General features: G+C 41.0%; 1 protein-coding gene across 1 annotated transcript in view; it reads left to right on the forward strand.

The window, feature by feature from the left end:
- The window catches only part of TTC17 (tetratricopeptide repeat domain 17), a 50670-nt gene extending 40401 nt beyond the window's left edge, over positions 1–10269 (forward strand). The window contains exons 18-25 of the mRNA XM_057364177.1: positions 91–341; positions 878–1043; positions 3394–3514; positions 3818–3977; positions 4430–4513; positions 5994–6113; positions 8242–8385; positions 9621–10269. Coding sequence (XP_057220160.1) covers positions 91–341; positions 878–1043; positions 3394–3514; positions 3818–3977; positions 4430–4513; positions 5994–6113; positions 8242–8385; positions 9621–9752 — 1178 coding nt within the window. The 3' untranslated portion in view covers positions 9753–10269. The remainder of the gene's footprint in view (positions 1–90; positions 342–877; positions 1044–3393; positions 3515–3817; positions 3978–4429; positions 4514–5993; positions 6114–8241; positions 8386–9620) is intronic.
- The last annotated feature ends 9083 nt before the right edge of the window (positions 10270–19352 follow it).

Below are 19352 nucleotides of genomic sequence, written 5' to 3' on the forward strand. Positions count from 1 at the left end.
AGTCAGGTCACAGAAAAAAGGTTCTTTTTATACAATTTATGAAACCACAGGGAAATTAATTTTTGAAGATTTTTATGTATTCCCTCTTAGACACAGTCACTGCAGAAAGCAACGGTTCAGAAGGAGTGGAGGGTTTAGAAGATGATCATATGTCTGAAGAGATGCTGGCTTTGGTGGATGAGTTTGAAAATTCTTGGCCTCAGGAAGSTTTTGAAGGGGCACTGGAGGTAAAAGGTCGTCGGATGGACTTGCAGGGAATTCGGGTCCTGAAGAAGGGATCTCAGGATGGATTGGCTAGCTCCTGTTTTGGGGACTGTGGTGATGATGATGAAGCTGAATGGGTAAGTTTGAATAAGTTTACGTGAGTCTTGTACTAACTGTTGTGGAGGAGGCAAAGATGAGAACAGTTCAGGGGGGTTTACACTGAGAGGTACAATACATGAACTTCCCCTGTGGGCTTAAAAGCTGTWGTGGCTGCTGAAGCAACCAAAGTGTTGAATGATTCTGGGTGCCTTCAGATTTCTTGCTCACAGTTACAACTGAAAAAAAAAGTTTTAGGCAAAAGTTCTGGTTAGCATGAAAACATGGAAATCACTGTTGTCATCATGTTATCACTGAAATATATCATGAAATATGCCTTACCGTTCTCCAGCAGTTAAGTTGATTTTCTCCTGTRCTGGAGATCAGAAGTTGTATACTTTGCATTGTGTGATGCAGTGAAAGGGAGCAGGCTTTGAGAATGGGWTGAGAAGTGGAGGAAACAAGAGAGGCAAAGATCTCATCTTTAACGTCTTTGAGTAAAACCAGTAGTGCATTGGAGGTAATATTTTCATGGTGTTTACTCCTGTTAACCTTGCTAATACTATTCTTTTGGTAGATCACTTTTCAGGTCAAACGTTTAAAGAAACCCAAAGCTGAAAGCTTGGATCTCCAGGAGCCAGCTGGGAGAAATGTGGAAGAAGGGACTAATGRAGAAAATGAAAACTTCTACCAAACTGCCCTAGAGATCAGTGGACCAAAGATACCTTCTCCTGGACCAATAGGTAACCTGCTACGTCTAGAGAAAGCAAATAATTTGCAACTTTTGTATTACTATGGTTTATTTCCTTTGCAGCCTCTATATTACACTGTTTATTTCTATTATTTATGCTGAAAATAAACATCACAAAAACTGCAGTGTAATTTCCCTTCTAGATGAGTACATGGAAAAATCAGAAATCTCTTCCATCTCCATCTCTTCCAAACACCATCTTGATGAAGTGCAGCTTAACTTTATCTGTTGAATTAAAACTTTCTAGTTAATTTCCAAAACTTCTGGGGATGAAGTGGTAAGAGTGGAGAATGAAAGAGGTAGATACTGTGAGTAAAAGCAGTAATAGAGAGAGGAAGGTTTAATGATCTCTTTTGATAAAACTTAATGGGCAGAGAAGTTCATTTATCAGAATAAGAGCTTGGACTGACTGCTGGCTAAACAGAAGATGTACAAATCAAAGAGAAAAAGCTAAAAGCTTTGTCTGATCAAAATGTAATAAATAAAATTAGGTGTTCTGCTATAATTGTTTGATGATATTATAAGCAAAAACTTAGAGACTGTCTCTCAAAGCTCTGGAGCTGTAGAAGAGTAGAGTTTTGCACCTATGGAGATGTGATTTTGAAGGACAGATGGAGTTTTTGCTAGCTGAGTAACAGGAATTGGAGAGTAGTCTGTTAATATGGTGACAAAAAATAAAACTCAAGTAATTGGCYCCCATACTTTCTGTCTTATTTTTCAATGGAGCTAAAATCTTAATGTTGTGGGACTGATGTGTAAGCAAAGTTCTACAGTACATCTTAGTCCTTGACGATTTGGTGACCTGGAAAGCGTTTTCACATTTTGAGGGCTTTTACGTTAAATCTTTAACAAGCTCTTTTTTTTTTTTAGCAACTAACAAATATAGGTTATTGAATTAAATATTTAAAAAGGGGGGGGGGAGGTGTATATGAAAACAGGCTATTATTTGTGAGCACTTACCTGTCCTTTCCCTCTGAGTTACTTTTGTTGCTTTATTACATAGCATCCTTTGATTATTAAGTAATCTTCCTAACATTCCTATGAGGCAGGGTCTGCTGGCATCCTCATTACAAGAACTAAATCATCAAAATTTAAGTAACAAATTGACGGTCACTTGGGGGGTTCCTGGTAAAACAGGGGAATGGTGGTATCTGTTCTGTGTTTCTCTTCCTCCCAGACTACTGAACGGTCTCTGTAGCATTTCCATACCCCTTGCTGTCCTTTGCCCTCCATGCCAATAAGGACTTRCAGTCAGATAGTTCACAGTGGTGGTGATGAGAACTGATCATTCCCCTCTGAAATTTCCTTTTGTATCTGGAAATTAATTTCTCTTTTATCACAATACTTTTTAAAATGCATGGTATTGCAGACATCTTTATTTGCAAAATTACGATGAAGTGGTTTACTATAACTTGGATGAAAAGTAGGAATTGCATCCAAATGAGCAAAATTTTACGTAACTAGAAATAAATAYGGAAATACTGTCTACATAGCTGATTTGATAGACTGGCATGTTGYTAAACTTGGCTTCCCACTGTGCAAATCTACTGCTACAGTGATTTTTTTCTTATGTTCCAAATAGTTAGGATGTTTCTGGTATGAGAGAAAAATGTTTCCTAACATTTAACACAGGGTGGTTTTCCAGGACTTGATAGAGTGTCCACCAGGTTTAAGGGAAATATTTCAGTAGGCTTTAGTTCAGATGGGTTCTTGTTTCTCTCAGTGGTCTGTTTGCTAATATAAAGCAAGTTATGTAAGCTTTCCCTGCCTTGTTTTGGTTGTCTGCAGAATGGGACAACTAAAGTATGATTGTTGAACAGTTTYGGGAATGCTGCTATCTTGAGTGTTAGAACACAGTAAATGCCACTGAGTGTCTTAGACAGTACTCATTGAATAGTATTGGCAGTATTTTTTACCTGGGATTGTCCAAAGATAGACCAATCAACTTTTAATAGATTTCAGCTGTAGCTGTGGAACATTAACTATGACTCACAAASTTGGTTTGAGGACATTTAAGTAGCGACATTACCTGTAAACAAGAGTGRCAATTGTTCTTAATCTGTAATTTTAGAAAAAGTGCAATGAAACAGGTTTTGAAACTTTTATCTTGTGAACTGTCCTGTGCACAGTGTGGTTCTGTCTTTGCATCCTGTAAGTCCCATTTAGTCCATTCAGGTTCAGGAATGTTCTTAAAGAAATGTGTCTGCAACACAGTGATTTTTATAATCACTGGGATGGATCCACTGGTATGAAGTATTGTAAGAATCATTGTACTGAAGTAGAATGTTTTTCTCCTTCCAGAAAGTTTCTTCTATTTTTGTTTTATTTTTGTCTCCTTCAAGGAAAAAGGCGGGACTACCGTAGCCTTGGCTGGCCAAGTCCTGATGAATGCCTGAAACTCCGCAGGGTAGAGCTTACAACTGTAGCCAGCACATGGCTTGCTGTCTCCGCTAAAAACATTGAGTGAGTATCTTGTGTGTGAGMCCTAAGTTACTTACACAAGTTACATGGTCTTCAGTGTGTGTAAAMTGAAGATTTTTTGTTAGTAAGAAAGAACTGCCAGGATTTCTAAGAAGTTTGATAACATCATGTGGTATTTCATCAATAGACTTGCAAAGAAAAGCTCAAGTGCAGGTGAAAGATGCAGTTTCTCTTGCTGCTGGAGCTACTCAAATAAGATTCTGCTACTTTCACTAGGGAACTTTCTAATGACTATTTTGTTCTCTTAACTAATTTGACTTGTTTTATCATTTTTGACATTTTTAGCATTACAGAACACATTGATTTTGCCACACAGCTGCAGGAACCAGCCATGGAGCCCCTTTGTAACCCAAACCTCCCAGCCAGTATGCATACTTTGGACCACCTGCAAGGTGTCTCTAGTCGGGCCAGCTTGCATTACACTGGAGAAAGTCAACTCAAAGAGGTATGCCAGAGCTGAAAGCTATCACACAAAAATGGCCATACCATGGCAGATTCAAGGTGCATTTAGTTCAGTGCCTTGTCCCCAGAGGTGACTTTCAGTGAGTGAATGCCTGGATAAAGCTGTAAGAGCAGTGCAACATGAAATTTTTCTAGAATGTTTTCCCARCCATCTACCATCTGGCCTGAGGGAAATCAAAAAACACCATTAGTGTGTCTGTATTTATAGCTCTTTGTGGGTGAATTAGTGAAAGTAAAGTCCAACTCGTTTTCATTACTCAGTGCCATGGAGTTACAACACTGTGTTATAGAGATAGCATCAACTCAAGACAGACAGGAATGTTTAGACTGAAGGCAGTTACAACATTTGTAAAAGGCTGGGCAAAAAACCAACAAGCACAGAGACATCTCTTACCGAGTTCCAGCATCCAAGCACTTTTACTTCCTCTTCCACAGGTGCTACAGAATCTTGGCAAAGACCACTACTCACCACAGTCCCTAGAACAAGTTGGTACTCGAATAGCCAAAGCTTTGGAAAAGGTATGTGTAAAGGAAAAAATGCAAGTTTGGGCTTACTGCTCATGACAGGCATAGTGGTCAATCCAGTCTCGAATCATTTGTCTGAAATCCCRCTCAAGGAACGTATTAGTACTTGGACTAGGGATTTGTGTCTATTTAGCATCTATAATGCCCTCACAGGTATTTYGTTGAGGTATATCCTGTGCTTATACCATCAAGTGTCTTCTGTATCTCTCTGCTGAAACATAAGCTTGTCAAATGTCCCAGTGTTTCCTGCCCTGTTATGAGCAGCATTGCTGATAATTGATTATTAAACTATTTCAACAGTTCTCAGCTCTCTTCTTTCTTTTTCTGTTACACTGACTTGAAGCTTATGGAAAGTAGAGTTAAGCCATGTCTCCCCTCTCCAGTGACACTCCTGGTGTGCAGCAGTCAAAGACAGCTCAAAGGGACTTCTTTTTGTTTCAGCCTACTGCTTCTGCCTTGTACAGTGTTGGCCTGAAGAGGCAGATGTGTTCAGGCAAAGGTGTGGTACCATGTGCAAGACCRCACTTCCTGTTCTCCCCAGAGAAATCCAAGCTTCCTAGCTAAAGACCACTAAGGACCTCAGCTATGAACTCTAGAGAGAGAGGATTAAAGACATGATTTTCACAAAGCAAACAGGGATGCCAGRGATTGCTGTTCTGTATTTACAACTAGTAGTGAGAATATCCCGAACTACTGTAAAAAAGAAGGCTCAGTGGAAAGTTTGGTGCCCCTAGCCTGTTCTTCCAAAAGCTGTCTGAAGAACTTATTGTGCTTTGAAATTAAAACCATTATAGCTTTGTCCATTCCCTGAAAGTAAAGATATTACTCTTATCCTTATGGTAACAAGACTTAGTTTCTCTTCAGTTTGGATGTATACTAGCTTTTTCTCTTACATGCTGGTTTGCCCTGCAGACACAAGCTTTATCCAAATAAACTGAATATTTAGTGCAGAGACTAGAAGCAGAATTCTCAGTATTTTCCTTTGTAACACAGGGCATGGGAGTCAGCCAGCTAGAGTCTGGGCTTTGTCAGGCTTCTGGACTGAGCTGCATCCCAGGGCATCTTTTCTCTTTCCAGTGACTGCAGGGAGCCTACAAGTCCAATCAGCTAATTTAGCTAAGTTTTTTCCTTCATGTTGGGTAATGTGTGTGCACATCTAGATGCTGAGCATCAGACAGCTGGTTAGAAGCTGTTGTGGCTGCTGAAACTGTTGTTGCTGTTGAAAGCTATTTATAAACTGCTATTCCTTTCCTAAGGAAATGATGTTGCATTTGGAATTTGTCTTTGGCAGTGTGATTTACCTGGCTATTGCATACATGTTGTCAGAAACTTTTTTGCTGCTTTGAAGTAGTTTAGTGCTCTAAGTGTAACAGCCTCTGCCTCAATATATCAAATAAATTGAAAGAGTGAAAGGTAGGAAGACTATACACTGCAGGTGTTTACATGACAGTTTTTTGTGTTCTTCTTTTGCCAGAATCAGACTTCATGGGTCCTCTCTAGCATGGCAGCTCTGTACTGGAGGGTGAAAGGCCAAGGAAAGAAGGCAATTGATTGTTTACGGCAAGCATTGCACTACGCACCCCATCACATGAAGGTGTGTACACTTGTGCCCACTACTCAGATGAAATAATGTTTTACTTGCCACAGCAAAGCTTCACAGACTACTGTTAAGGCCAGCCCTGTATGTCAAGTGTCTRTAGTATAGATCATTGAGATATTACTAGTTTGGTGAAACCTCAAGATTTTCACTAATTGTTTAGTGTGGACTGTCTCTTGAAAAAAAAAAAAAAGATAACTGCAGAAAAGGTTTCGTGGAATTTCATGCAATTTAGTGGGTTTGATAYGTCTCTGGGCATCCCAGGCTTGAACTTTCTCCTGTTAGGTAGGACTTCAAGCCTTCATCAGCCTTTGTCTGGACAAGTCTTCCAACCTAGGATGTGGGAGTGTATTTTCTGGYTATGGTTTTAAAGAGGGGAGTGTGGTGAGGGTGGGAGGTGATTATCTAAAGGAACTACTTAAATGGGCTGTGAATCTCAGCTGGATATCTTGACTTTGTGTAGCAGTTCTTTACCCAAAAAAAGGCAGTACTTTGGACACAGTCTTGTGTTTAGTGTTTCAGTTGGCTGAAGTGCTCTGTACCCTTCACCTTGCCTTGTGCTGTGCTGAGCATTATCATGTCTATTCTTAAACACCAAGCTCCACCTTGCAAACTGATAAATACAATATAGGCTCCTTACTCCACATAGCAGATATTTCTTTGTGACCTGAGTAACAAATTGTGCAGCATAGCAAAATGTATACTCCATTGGAATCATGATCTTCAGCCTTTCTCTAAAAATTGGGACGCAAAGTAATTCACACTTCCAGGGTATTAATTAGGATGGTTTAGCCATTAACAGTAGAAATTCCATCAACTAAGAAATGCACATCCCTACTGCACATCCTCTGTATGTCTCCTATAGCTCTATTTCTTTGCATTGTCCATTTAAAATAAGGCTGGAACCAAGAAGTTTTTGCTTATTTTCCTGTCTTTCTGTGTAACTGGTTCCTCGGGAAAGGAGTCCTTAGCTGTGTGGTTTGTAAGGGTCAGACTACTACAGTTTGGCAAGATCATGGTGGAGTAGTGCTGTTTTCTAGAAATACCATATAATCTTGCTTGAGACTGGATGACTCTGAATTTCTGCCTTATTTTTGTCCTCCATACTGAAGCTGCCTCCAGAGAAAATTCTGGATCTTGTTTATAAAGATACAGCTACAGCTTTTACTTAGCACTGAATTAAAAGCTATTTAGTGTATTTTGGTTTATCCTCTACTTTCCTTTATGCACTTTGGCTACTTTCTCTTGACTTTTCCCATGCAAATCAAAGGTAATTCATTTTCCTGTGAATTTCTTTTGTGATTCTGACTTCCATAATAACTGCTTTGCAAACATGAATGACTTATCCAGTAAGGGTACTCCTTGACATGTGAAGGTCAGGGATTACATACATCCAGAACTTTTTATTGTCCTTTGAAGGCACCTAAGCCTTCGTCCTGAGCRGTATTTTGTGCTTTGAAGGTGTGAAGCCCAGCTCTGAGAGAGAGAGAGAGCTGTTGTGGCTGCCAAGGCTCAACAGTTTTTTCAGTCAAACAAGGTCATAGTCTGGAAATTCAGGAAATAAAGAGCATACCATCAGTGTCTAGCTGAGAAAATTTTATTTATAGCTATTACTCAGCATCAGAATTAGAATTCTGTGATAGAGGCAGGACAAAAAATGATGCACTAATGGTTAGACCATGTTTTCGTTTCCCTGCTGTCCCCTTTGTTCATATTCYCTTTCCTTTTATGCGAGAGCTGAAGGGAGAATATTCAAACAAAACAGCTTCTCTTGTCTCTGAAGAGTGTACCTCATCCTTGGGGAGAAAACTAGTGTAAGAGCTTCTAAAAACTAAGTGTACATACACTTATGTGAGTTAATTTTTGAGTTGTTTTTCTATCCAAAAGTAATGTTTGTCACTGTTGTGAGTGGATGTGAATATGAAGGGATTTTTTTTTTGGTAACTCAGGGCCAAATGCCATTTTATGTTAAAATAGGTCTGGTTCATTCCCCTTCTAGGAAGGGGGCACTCGTGGGTAGGAACCAGATGAGTGCAGCTTGGTGGTGGAGTTTTCTGTTGGTTTTGCTGATCCTGAGACAATTTCAATGGAAAGAAACCGTTTGTTTCTTGCTTTTCTTCTCCAGGATGTACCACTAATAAGCCTAGCAAACATCTTCCACAATGCAAAACTCTGGAATGATGCCATCATTGTGGCTACCATGGCAGTGGAAATAGCGCCGCACTTTGTGGTCAATCATTTCACGCTGGCAAATGTCTATGTAGCAATGGTGAGTGTGTGTGGCCACACACTTGGCTGTCTTTGGGACATTATTTACATCTACATAAAAATTATATTTTATTACTTATTTTACTACTGTTACTTATTTAGTACTTTAGGCCAACATTTTTATAAAATGGTTTAAGAATGCGTGTGCAAAGCTTTGTTAAGGCAGTAGAAAGCAACTGGTAATTTGGGTTGGCCATCCATCTGAACACAGGGTGTTTTAAGATACTGGAAAATTAATAATGAATTTGGTTTCTATCCTGAAGAGCTAAGCTTGGAATAATAAGTAAAATCCAATTCACAGTTTTGGTGAACAAATACAAGGGAAGTTGGATTTCAGTACCTGGATTATCAATGCCCAGTGTTATTCGCAGACTGAACTCAAATTTTTTCATACCGTCTATATATACTATTAAAATACTCTTTTTAAAAAAAATGAAGGTTTTACAACTCAGCTTGGTCTAGTGTTTRTAATATGGCCAGAAATTATCTCTACTGCATAACTAAAGTTACTGAGAAAAAGAACTTAAGACAAAAAAATAGGTGTTGAAAGTGGCTGAAAACCCCAGAATATTTTGGGTCTTTTCTCCTCTTGTTTTTCTTCTAATACATGATGGGATGTTGGCATGCTCTCCTAGTTAATAAAAAAGCAGGGTGGCATAGGTAATGAGATTTCAGCTATACAAAAATAGATGCTATTTCCACATGAATGCTTCTAACTACCTGCCTGGAGTCCAGCTTATCAATTGAAGTTGTCTAGCTATTGTATGCTCTTTAGGTTTTAGGGTTTTTTTGTTGAGTTTTTACTCTTTACATTGAGTAATCTTTTAAAAATAATTTCAGGTTGTTTCTAAAAATGTTAGCTTTTCAGAAAAGTCGATCGTTCTGCATTGTCCATGATTTTAAAGCTTTGATCTATGCAAATTCCAACCGAAATCTGTTTTTAAAAGTTACTTTCACAGCAAGAATACAAAGATGTACTATTAAAAAGAAAAGGCAAGAACATTGGCCAATAATTCTCAGCAATAATTTGACTTCCCTTCCATGGATTATGCAGAATTGARTCATTAGTCCAAGAAAACATCGATTATTTGCAGAGAAGGAAAAAAATCCTAAATCACAAGGATTGGTTCAGTTACTTTTGTGCATATCATACTACTCAACTGGTTGGGATGGGAAAGGCATAGAAAACGTGTTTTTAGAATCTGACTCTTTGCACTCTGGTTTCTTTCTTCACAGGAAGAGTTTGAAAAGGCCATGAAATGGTATGAGTCAACACTAAAACTTCAGCCGGAGTTTGCCCCAGCAAAGAATCGAATCCGCACCATTCAGTGTCATTTACTTCTGAAAAAAGAGCGACGGTCTCCTTAGAGATCAGCATCTTTCTCTTTTTTAAAAATAYCATTATTCTCTATTCTGCTCTTAAGTGTGCTAAGATAAACTGATGAATTGAAATTTTTAACAAGACTGTTAAAAAGAGATGGGATTTGGATCAAGGGGTCTTTATTATTTTTTTGTCAAATATAGGAGCATCTTTGGAAAATACATTTCACAGACCATAATTTTAAAACATCCGTGTAAATATTAAACCAAGAAACTTCCATGAGTCCATGACCACCTGTAACAGGACCTAGGCACTGTTAGTTTTTCCGTAAAAATGYTCAGATTGGCATCAGCATCCAAAATAACTTGCTTCATGTCTTATAATCTAAGCCACTGGAAATGCAAAGCACACACCTGTACCAAATAGTAAGAAGAGATAATCAGCAATTCATCCATGTGAAACTCATGCTTTTTCCAGTCTTGTCCACTCCATACCACATTACCTGCTTTGTTGGAAGGAGAGGTACAGACTTTTAAATGTTTATAAAAAAAGAAAAATGAAAAACATGAAGCATTTTGGAATTGTTTGTTTCTGTTGGGGGATGAGGAGGAGGGAACAGCAGGACCCTAAAGTCAAAGTAGTTTTTAATCTTACTTGCAGGAAAAAAAACAGAAATTGGTAAAAATCCCAATAAGATGTTTTATATTTGTCTGTATATTCATAGCCCTCTGCCTCCCTGAGTGGTTGATTTACTAATTCTTTGTTCACTGTATTTCTAGCCGTTTTGGAATAAGGTGCAAGTTTATGCTCATCCTGAGCCATACTTTCAGCTGCCAAGGAGGAGGAGGGAGATGGTGTCAAGGTATCAACAGCAAAAAAGTGAGGTGGAAGATTTCCAAATCAGTTTTGTCTTTGGTTGGTGGAGGACATGATTCTCCAGAATCAAAAAGGGCACATATTTGAAATAAAATAAATCGTTTATGAACAACTTGCAGCTTCTCCTGTGCTGTGTCATGCGCCACTTAAAAGAGTCCAGGTGAGTCTGGAGGAGTTACAGCCTTTCCTTRGGAGCAGACTTAGCTGGGAGCCAGGAAAAACCCTTAACACTTCCGATCAGCCAATGATTTCATGTGTACTCTTCCTTGCACCTCTGTGTCTGACTGTTTTTGTGGCAGAATAAAATAAGGGAACGTTAACTAACTCATCTGTCTGTAGCTTTTAGTGTTAAACATGCTTCTTAATGATTCTTTTTAAAGAACTAACAATGCTTATGAATTACTGTGTGGTTTTCTCCACCCAATATTTTTCCTCTCTCATTGATGCAAATTAAGAGCAAGTATGGCAGTGGTGGAAACTATGACATCAATGTGATTTTTGTAATACTGGAACTTACTGCTTCATAAAAGAATCCCTGAATATTTTTATATATGACTGAAGATGAGCAGTTCTAATGCAGATTTTACCTCTGTTTTATTGCAAGTAATTTCTATTTATCTAGAAAGCCTGACATAGGTATGAGCAAGTGCTACTGTTGGGTAGATTTTTATTAAAAATGGGTGAGTGTGTTAAATTTTTGTCAAYGGAGTCAGCAGCATGTCAAATTTCATTCTCTTCCCAGGGCTACTGGAAGGCTGAATGTTGTTGGCTGGAGATGGGCATAGCTGTATCTATAGATAAATTCCAAGGGGAAGATCACTTTAGGAGAGGTCTAATACCACTAGGATTATGGTCTGCGATAATGAATTACAGAGATTTCTGGCATAGAGCTGTGGGAGGGGGAAACAGTAAGGCAGGTGCAAGTAAATGCGAAGAGCTTCCATTTGAGCTAGAAAAAAGCAATAGCTTTTCCTTGAGGTAAGTAATGTGCAGACAGGCTGCTTTTACTCAGTTTCGTTAACTGGTCTGCTTCACTTTTATAGTGGTTGATAAATAGTTGGGAGTCASTTAAATATATTTGGTAAATCTTCCATTTCATGTGCTAGTTTTAAAATGTTGTATGCAAAAACTTACCTTGGTACAGAGGATGTACCTTACCACTTGGTTTCCTGACATATCACATGGTTAAATCAAGTGCTTTCCGTGTGCTGAGCTCTTTTCTACTGCATCTGTCTCACTGATGATGGGAGAGGCTGGGATTTAAGTGAAGAGTAAGGCTCGTCTGTAAAACCTGAAGCAGCARTATGTGGAGCACAGATGGTCATCCATGGCTTTGACAAAAGATGGAATTAAAACAGACCTTTTCTGGATCACTAAGGATTACACTCATAGATAATATTGGTGGGCACTTGAAATTGGCCATTAATACTCATGCCAGCTTACATCTTGCTTACTACAGTATTTACTAATTTATTTCTTTAAGAAATGCAGCAAGATACACTCTACACAGATATCATACAAAATGTAGGAAGACTAAGTTTTTATGTGGCTGTACTGTGAACTGGCACCAAGGAGGTAGCAGGACATTGCTGTTCTCGCTATCTTTGCATTTTCAGAGAAATTTGCACATTACAAATAGTTCTTGAAAACTGCGGCAGTCTGACATTGGATTTCTTTTGAATCTTGGTTAAGTACTTATATGTGTACTTCTTAGTCCCATAAAATTTGTATGTACAGATACTTATTTGCCGTTTGACTACTGTGTGCTCTCTCTGCCATACCAGTAATTTTAAAATAGCCTCTGCTTTCCTCTTACCTGTATTTTCTGAAMTTTTAGGTTGTTCCTGGATGTGTACTGCACAAGCAGTACATTCAGCTGAAGCAGGGAAGCAAAAATATCTACTTGAGAGCATAAACTTGACCTAATGCTAGCAACAGTGTGTGTCTTAGAGATTTCACCCACTGGTGAATCTGCTAGGGAATGCTGGTTTCTGCCCTTGGAGAAGGATAATGGAACACTCATCTCCATGCCCTCAACCGTGTTGTATAAATGCCAAGAAGTGGTGGGTTTGAGTGGTTTGACTGTTCAAATGTTAGTCAATTAAAATTAATTATGCTGATCTTCTGAATAGAAAACAAGTTGGGCAACATGCTGAAATGGAGGCCACTGAATTTTTAAGAGCAAAGGTGTGATTCTCAGCAGGCTCTGTTTGCTATTTAGGGGACTACATGCATCTCCTTCCGCTTAAACTATTTTAAAATAAGCTAAGATGGTTGTCTAGGCTCTGTCTGTGATAAATGGGAAAGATCATTATCTTGAGAGGGTGATCTACCCTCCCAGTTGCAGAGCGTGACAAATTGTTCGAACTGCCTGTTCCTTTCCATTGACTGTTGAGATACCTTTGACAAACTGAATTTCAATATGATTTCTAATAATGAGGCAACTTGGTAACTCATTTCAGATTGACTGGCTCTGCTAAACCTATCACCAAAGTAGTCTGATGTAGGGATGACATAACCATAGGTAAATGGCAAAATCCTCTCTTCTCCAAAAAAAAAGGAGGTTTTCTCAGTTGATTTCAGAGCATACCCAGAAATTAAGTACGGATGGGGAAAACATCTCTATTTGTTTGCAGATAGTATCCTTAAAATCCTCAGCATCCTCACAGATAGCTTCTARAGCTCCTGACACCCAGGGGCTTTTGAGGAAAAACGCTACAGGAAAAGAATCAGGTATTTTATCTATWAAGTGGTTGGATTTGATTTACTATTGATATCTTGGTTGTACTGGTCAGGACTGCACTGGTGCCATACAAAAAAATGAAATACTGAAATACCGTGTTGGCATCCACTGCGACCATAGGCTCACATTCAAACGAGGTTTTAAAATGCAGTGGAAACTGAGATCACCTGTGGACACCTTGCATCACCTATGATAGAAAATGGCCATCCAAAAAGTTTTCTGATGCAGCTCACAGCCTACTTTCCTCACTCTATAATCCTGCCTCTTTCCCTCTCACAGGAAAAAGATTWAAAACAAATAACAAGCCCATAACCTCTCCCTAAGAATGGCATGATATAGCTGAAGATGCTAATGAGTTCTGTTGCAATATTATGATGCTTTTGCTTTCTGCAATTTGCAGTAGCTGCCATTAAYTTTTCTGGCTACCAGTTTAGGAATCCCTGGATTTGGACCCAGGATAGTAACATTCCTACCCTTGTTGCTGTCCTCCTGTATGACTTCAGGCAACACATTTCTCTTCCTTCTGTACCTCTACCTCCTGCACATTGATAACTTTTTAGAACATTGGCAGGGGGAGCAGGTTTGGAACTGAAATCATTGCTATTTATGAATTAGTGTGAGAAACATTTGTAATGTCAGAGAATATAAATAGTAGCAACCCAAATTAAAAACAAGCTAGGAAGCAGGCCAAGTTTAATAGTGTGTATCAGCACTGAAAGAGTGAAAATGCTTTAGAAGAACTTGCCTGGRTATTCAGAAAAATACAAGCTCCTCCTCCAGAGCTACTGGATGTTATGTGGCGGGTTCAGGTGATCCACCCATCACAAGCATTACCTAGATGTGTCCTTCTGGCATGCTGYAGGTTGCCTTGATTACTTAGAGGACCAGCTGGACAAGTTTGGGTCAATGAGACTCTCAAAAGAAATGTCCCTCATGAGAAGGCTTTGTCACTTTTGGGATTGGTTTTGTAGAGGTTTTTTTTGCTCTTAATTTGTTGAATGTACTCAGGTGTGCCAGTATTTATTCAAACAAAGCAATTTGGATCTGTGAACTCTGAGGCTTATGACGCTTTCTTATGAATCTGTGGTCATCTTGCTGAAGTCCAGTGGCTGGTCATCTGTGAGAGCAAACAGCAAGTTGTGCACAGGACTGTCACAAAGGGACAGGAACTGAGTTTAACAGCAGTTTGTTTTCACTGCCATTTTTAAGGAATCTGCACAAGAGTGGTACAACCTATATTCCATACATAGAAAGTTAAGGAAGTGACAATCACAGTTAAGGGAGAGAGTTCTTGTACTTTAAGCTTTTTTCATTTCAAAGTATTGAAAAGCTCAGAATTTATTAGGAGCAGTGTTTTGATAAGGCTGACTGCTTAAAAAAAATTTCCTCAAACTTTTGCAAGTAGTTGGCTTTTTTAACCTTTGAAACCTAATAATCTACTTCTGGATTCCAGAGCAGAAATAATAGTATTCAAGATCAGTTGTCCCAGAGGAGATGTAATGACAGTGCCACAGAAGGAACAGTTTCAAATACAGGTGAGCAGGAGTTAGCTTTATGATATTTATAATCTAGGAAAATTGTCTTAATGCAGGTGTTTTGATTTGTTGCGKTTTTTTCTTCAATCTAGTTTCAGGCTTCTCCTTCCGTTTTCAGTCCTTCAGAATTGGGTCATTACTAGTCTAACCGAGTATTGCTGTGCATATTTATTTGTGCCTATGGCATGCCAGGTACTTCACAGAAGAGCCAGCCTCTGCTCTGAAGGGTACACAGCCCCAGACAGTGGCCCGCAGAAGCATTTCAGTGGCTACCGGTGTCTTAGCCAGGGATCAGACAGCTGTTGAGTCAAACCTTCTGGCCACAGTCCTTCCATGGTGACACCACTGTYGGTTTTAAAATCCAAACCATGCACATATCTCTGAGAATAATACTCTAACAAATCAATTGTCATCATTCTAGTACAACTTAATGGAAAACTTTCAACCTGAAYTTTTGCCTGTTCTGCTTTTTGATCTAAATCCAATCTTTTACTCTCTCTCTAATAGTCTAATTCTACTGTTGGTTTGTTTTCTTTCTATTTTTGAAGAAATTATTTCCCAGAGCTGCAGCTGCTACAGATTACAGTATGATAGCATGAGTGACCACTATGTCTTACGAGTTTTGCTCTACCCTGGCTTGTGATCCATATGCTGAGGAGCAAAGAAGTGATATATAAAAGTTGTTAAGGGACACCAACTTGTGGGCAGATGCAATCCAAACTACATAAATGGATGGAAGAGCCAGTCTTATCCCACTGCGGTGCTRGCAGCTGATGTAGGAAATGGTGTTCCTTGGTAAAACAAGAGAAATCAGGCTTTAGTGGTGGGACTTGAAGGAGGAATAGGAAGCTCCAKCAAGAAAGCCAAGGGTCCTGCTTTTTGTAGCATCAGAGACTTTCTGGTGGCAGGACTAACAAGGTAAAAAGGACAAAGCAGCCTGAGTGGATGGTTTCTTTCATTTGTCTGGAGACATCAGAAAATAAGAAGGACATCTGAGGAGGTTTGAGTCAATGCTGCAAAACCATTGCAGAGAGCAGGGCACCTGCCATTGACATGCATTCCTACATGGTCACTATGTCCATGGAATTTGGAGGGCCAGAGCTGCTCAGCCTCCCTGGCCAAGGGACAAACATAAGTGCAGAAACATTCTGTGTGCACTGGAACAGAAGCTCCCATGGTCACCCATGGCTRGGAGTTCCAGAGTTCGGTTTCCAGTGAAGAAGTGTCTTTTCTTTTTGAACCTGCCACTTCTTGTTATCAAAGATCACAAACTTCCTCCCTCACCTTTTCTGTGACATGCTTATGCTAAACATGCTTTCCTGACTAAACCAAGGCCTGGCCAGACTTGACTTGGCTTTTAACCTACTGACTTCTTTTAGGAGGGTAGAAAACTTGCTTAAAAGCAATTTTAAGCTTTTCATAAGGAAATTGTACAGCATCTGTAATCTGCTTTTTTTTCTGCCTTCTCAACCTAGATTGGTTATTGCTTGAAAAGAAAGGTCAGGATGTGATTCTGGTAACTGAGGTGTTAACACCAGTCTGCACATCACACTCAGGTGCATCTTCTGGCCCACTCACTCTTGCCCTCTTTCTTGGGGCCCTGCAGATGAGTTCTGTGTCTTGTGTGACACGGGAACATGTCTGCCTGTGGGCAATTTTCTATGCAAGTGAATAGCATGATGGGTGTGTATGCCCCTGAGCATGGGTGGATGCACACATTTGCACAACAAAAGGTACATGATGTACCCTACCTCAATCACCGAACCAGTTCTATTAACTATTGGACTGCCATAATGAGAATTTGGGCTAAAAATTATTTAATCTGTGTGTTATCTCTCAATTACAGTAGTGCCTTACAGTCTTTCAGTGATCTGAGAGAGGTGAATTGAATGATCTTCAACATCAACGCTACTTACTTAATTAATTCCTGACTGTCATCATAGGGCAATTTTATTATTTGGAGCAGCTTAGTCAGCACATCTACAAGGGTTCTTATCCTTGTCATTRTAGGTTAGCAAGGGCCTTCCTTTAAATATCTATAGCAAAATCCCCCCTACACCTGTATACAATAACCAACCTTAGCAGGAGGATCACTAAATGCTCTTAGAAAACTGGGTGGCTGCAACCCCAGTGACAGCATTTCCTCAGGAGCAGATCAGATCAGTGCAGCACTGCTTCTGGTACCCTGACAAAGARCCCTCTGTCCTTTTCATAAACAGGATACTTTGTGCCTTTAGAAGCCTGGAGTGTTTCTTATGAAACACTTCCTCCTGAAATGTTCCAAAGACATTTTGACCAGAAGAACAAACAATTTGGTGTATTTTAGTGTAGGCAAGGCTTGCTTTCTTCAGTTGGAGGACCTGCAAGAGACAAAAATAAGGAAAAAATCCCAAATGGTTGGGAGTTCCTTTAGAAACKCTTCAGAAGAGAGCCCCAGATAAACCCCATCTATTTGCCTGTAGTTTCAACCTTTCTCAGTGCAGGGCAGAGGAGTTAGAGCTTGCCCATTCCATTACCTGTGTGAATCCAGGGACAGAGCTTTTATTTTCTTTCCCTCTTCTTATTTATTGGCCTAGCCCTAAGCTTTTTTTTATCTTTTTTGACTAACTGCATGGCAGCTGTAGTTCTTCCAGTCTGGATAGCATGTCCTAGCATATCAGGTTACTGTGATTCCTTTGTTCAGCACACARCCCTTCAAGTGGGTGAAAAAGAAGAGCGAGACTTTCTAATATTGTCAGYATGACTCTAGGAAGTTTGAGAGGGGAAGGAGAAATGTGAATGAATTCCCAATATTCGTTTAAAAGTTGGTATTACTAGAATGAACAGCAAAGTCACAGCAGATAAAATGGAAATTAATTAATCCCTGTGACTTTCACTTCAAAGTATCATCAGCAACCCTTGATTACCACCCCAGAGCCTTGCATCCTTGCTTGCACGCTACTCACAAGATCTCCAGCAAAATGGATCCTGGCTGGCATGTTTTGGGGGGACAACCCATGAGCTTTACTTGTTCTTTTTATTAATCCTCCCTTACAGAGAAGTGATTTCTTCCTAGGGCTACAGTAATCGGTTTTAGCTCCCAGACACCCGCATTTCTCTGCTCCCCATTTCATCCACGTCGTGCAGCTCAGCCACCTCTGTGAGTACTGATGCCAACTCCGAGCAACTGGAGGAGACAGCAAAGGTCGAAGGAAGATGGGGCTCTGGAAAGAAACCAGGCACTGGCATCTGTCAGCCTCTAAGAGCTTCCCCTGTTCCTTACTGTCTCCTCCAGCCTCTTAGAGCTAGTGTGTGGGAGGAAAGAGCAGCACCAGCAGCTGGAGGAAAGTGGGAGGAGTGGGAGGAAGAAGAGGGAAGAGCACCTGGGGGCTGAGAGCCAGCCTCGCTGTCTGCTCCCTTTCGCAACCCCCTCCAGCTGTGTTTCTGTGCCTCACCTGGAGGAAACATCAGAGGGGCTGAGGAGCAGGTAGTGCTGCGAGCASTGACTGTGGGGCAATGCCCACCACCCCCTCCCCCTTGCCGTGCTTCTGCCTTTCTCCATGCCGGGAAAAGTGCTGTCACTGATACTGAAGCACTCCAGCACTGTCATGCCTTATTCCCTCTACCTCCAAGTTAATGAATGGGCAGCTGAAGCAAAGATGAGAAGTAGCCAAGGACAAAATCAGTATTGCCTCCTCTCTGGACGTATTTGGACTTGGATGGATGRTCTGTCCTTCTAGGAGCAGGTAAGATTGTCCGATCCTAGTACACCTTTCCTATCCCATCCCACAGACTGTCCCAGCACCTTCCCGGGGGGATTTAGTGTGATGTGAGGGTCTTGCAGCTCTCTGCCACTCTGGGCACACCACGTTTGTTGAGCTGTGTCATGCTACCTTGTTCCCCTCCTCTGCCACCACAGTCTTGGTCTCCACGGACATAGTCACTTTCGCAGGTCCCATTTTTTGGTCTGCCTTTCTCTGTGCGCCAGCTTTGGCGCCGTGTCACTCCCTCGTGGTGCAGTTTTGTGCCTACACACCTGCAGCGCTGGAGCTTCCTAGGTACACCCATGGCCCCCTCCCTGCCCTCCAAAGGAGTCCTCCTATTGAGCCCCTCACTGCTGATTCCTGGCAGCCCTCGCAGCCCTCTGTCTGTCCCCTGTATTCCTTTCCCGGCCGGGCTTTGCCAGTGGGACGTGTGCTGGCGATGGACACTGAGGAACGCGGCGAGGGKAACGCTGATTCCCCAGTACCCCCAGCTTCGGGCTGAACTCACACGAAGGGAAGGGAAGGGAGGGGAAGSGGTGTCCGTGCCGCAGATGTCCCGTCTGTCCCACCCCGGGGAGGGTGGAATGCGGTCCCTTTGGCCGCCAGGGACCAAAGCCGCCCCCGCCGCAGCTCGGCGGCCCCTGTGGCGGGGGGAGCCCGGGGCAGGTCGGGGGCGGCGGGCGGCGCCTCGCCCCGCTCGGCCGGCAGGTGGCAGCCGCAGCCCGGCGTGAGGCGGCCGGGCCGGGCCGG

This window comes from Malurus melanocephalus, unplaced genomic scaffold (assembly GCF_030028575.1).
Source record: "Malurus melanocephalus ecotype Western Australia unplaced genomic scaffold, MMel_1.1 scaffold_2, whole genome shotgun sequence".
NCBI lineage: Eukaryota > Metazoa > Chordata > Aves > Passeriformes > Maluridae > Malurus > Malurus melanocephalus.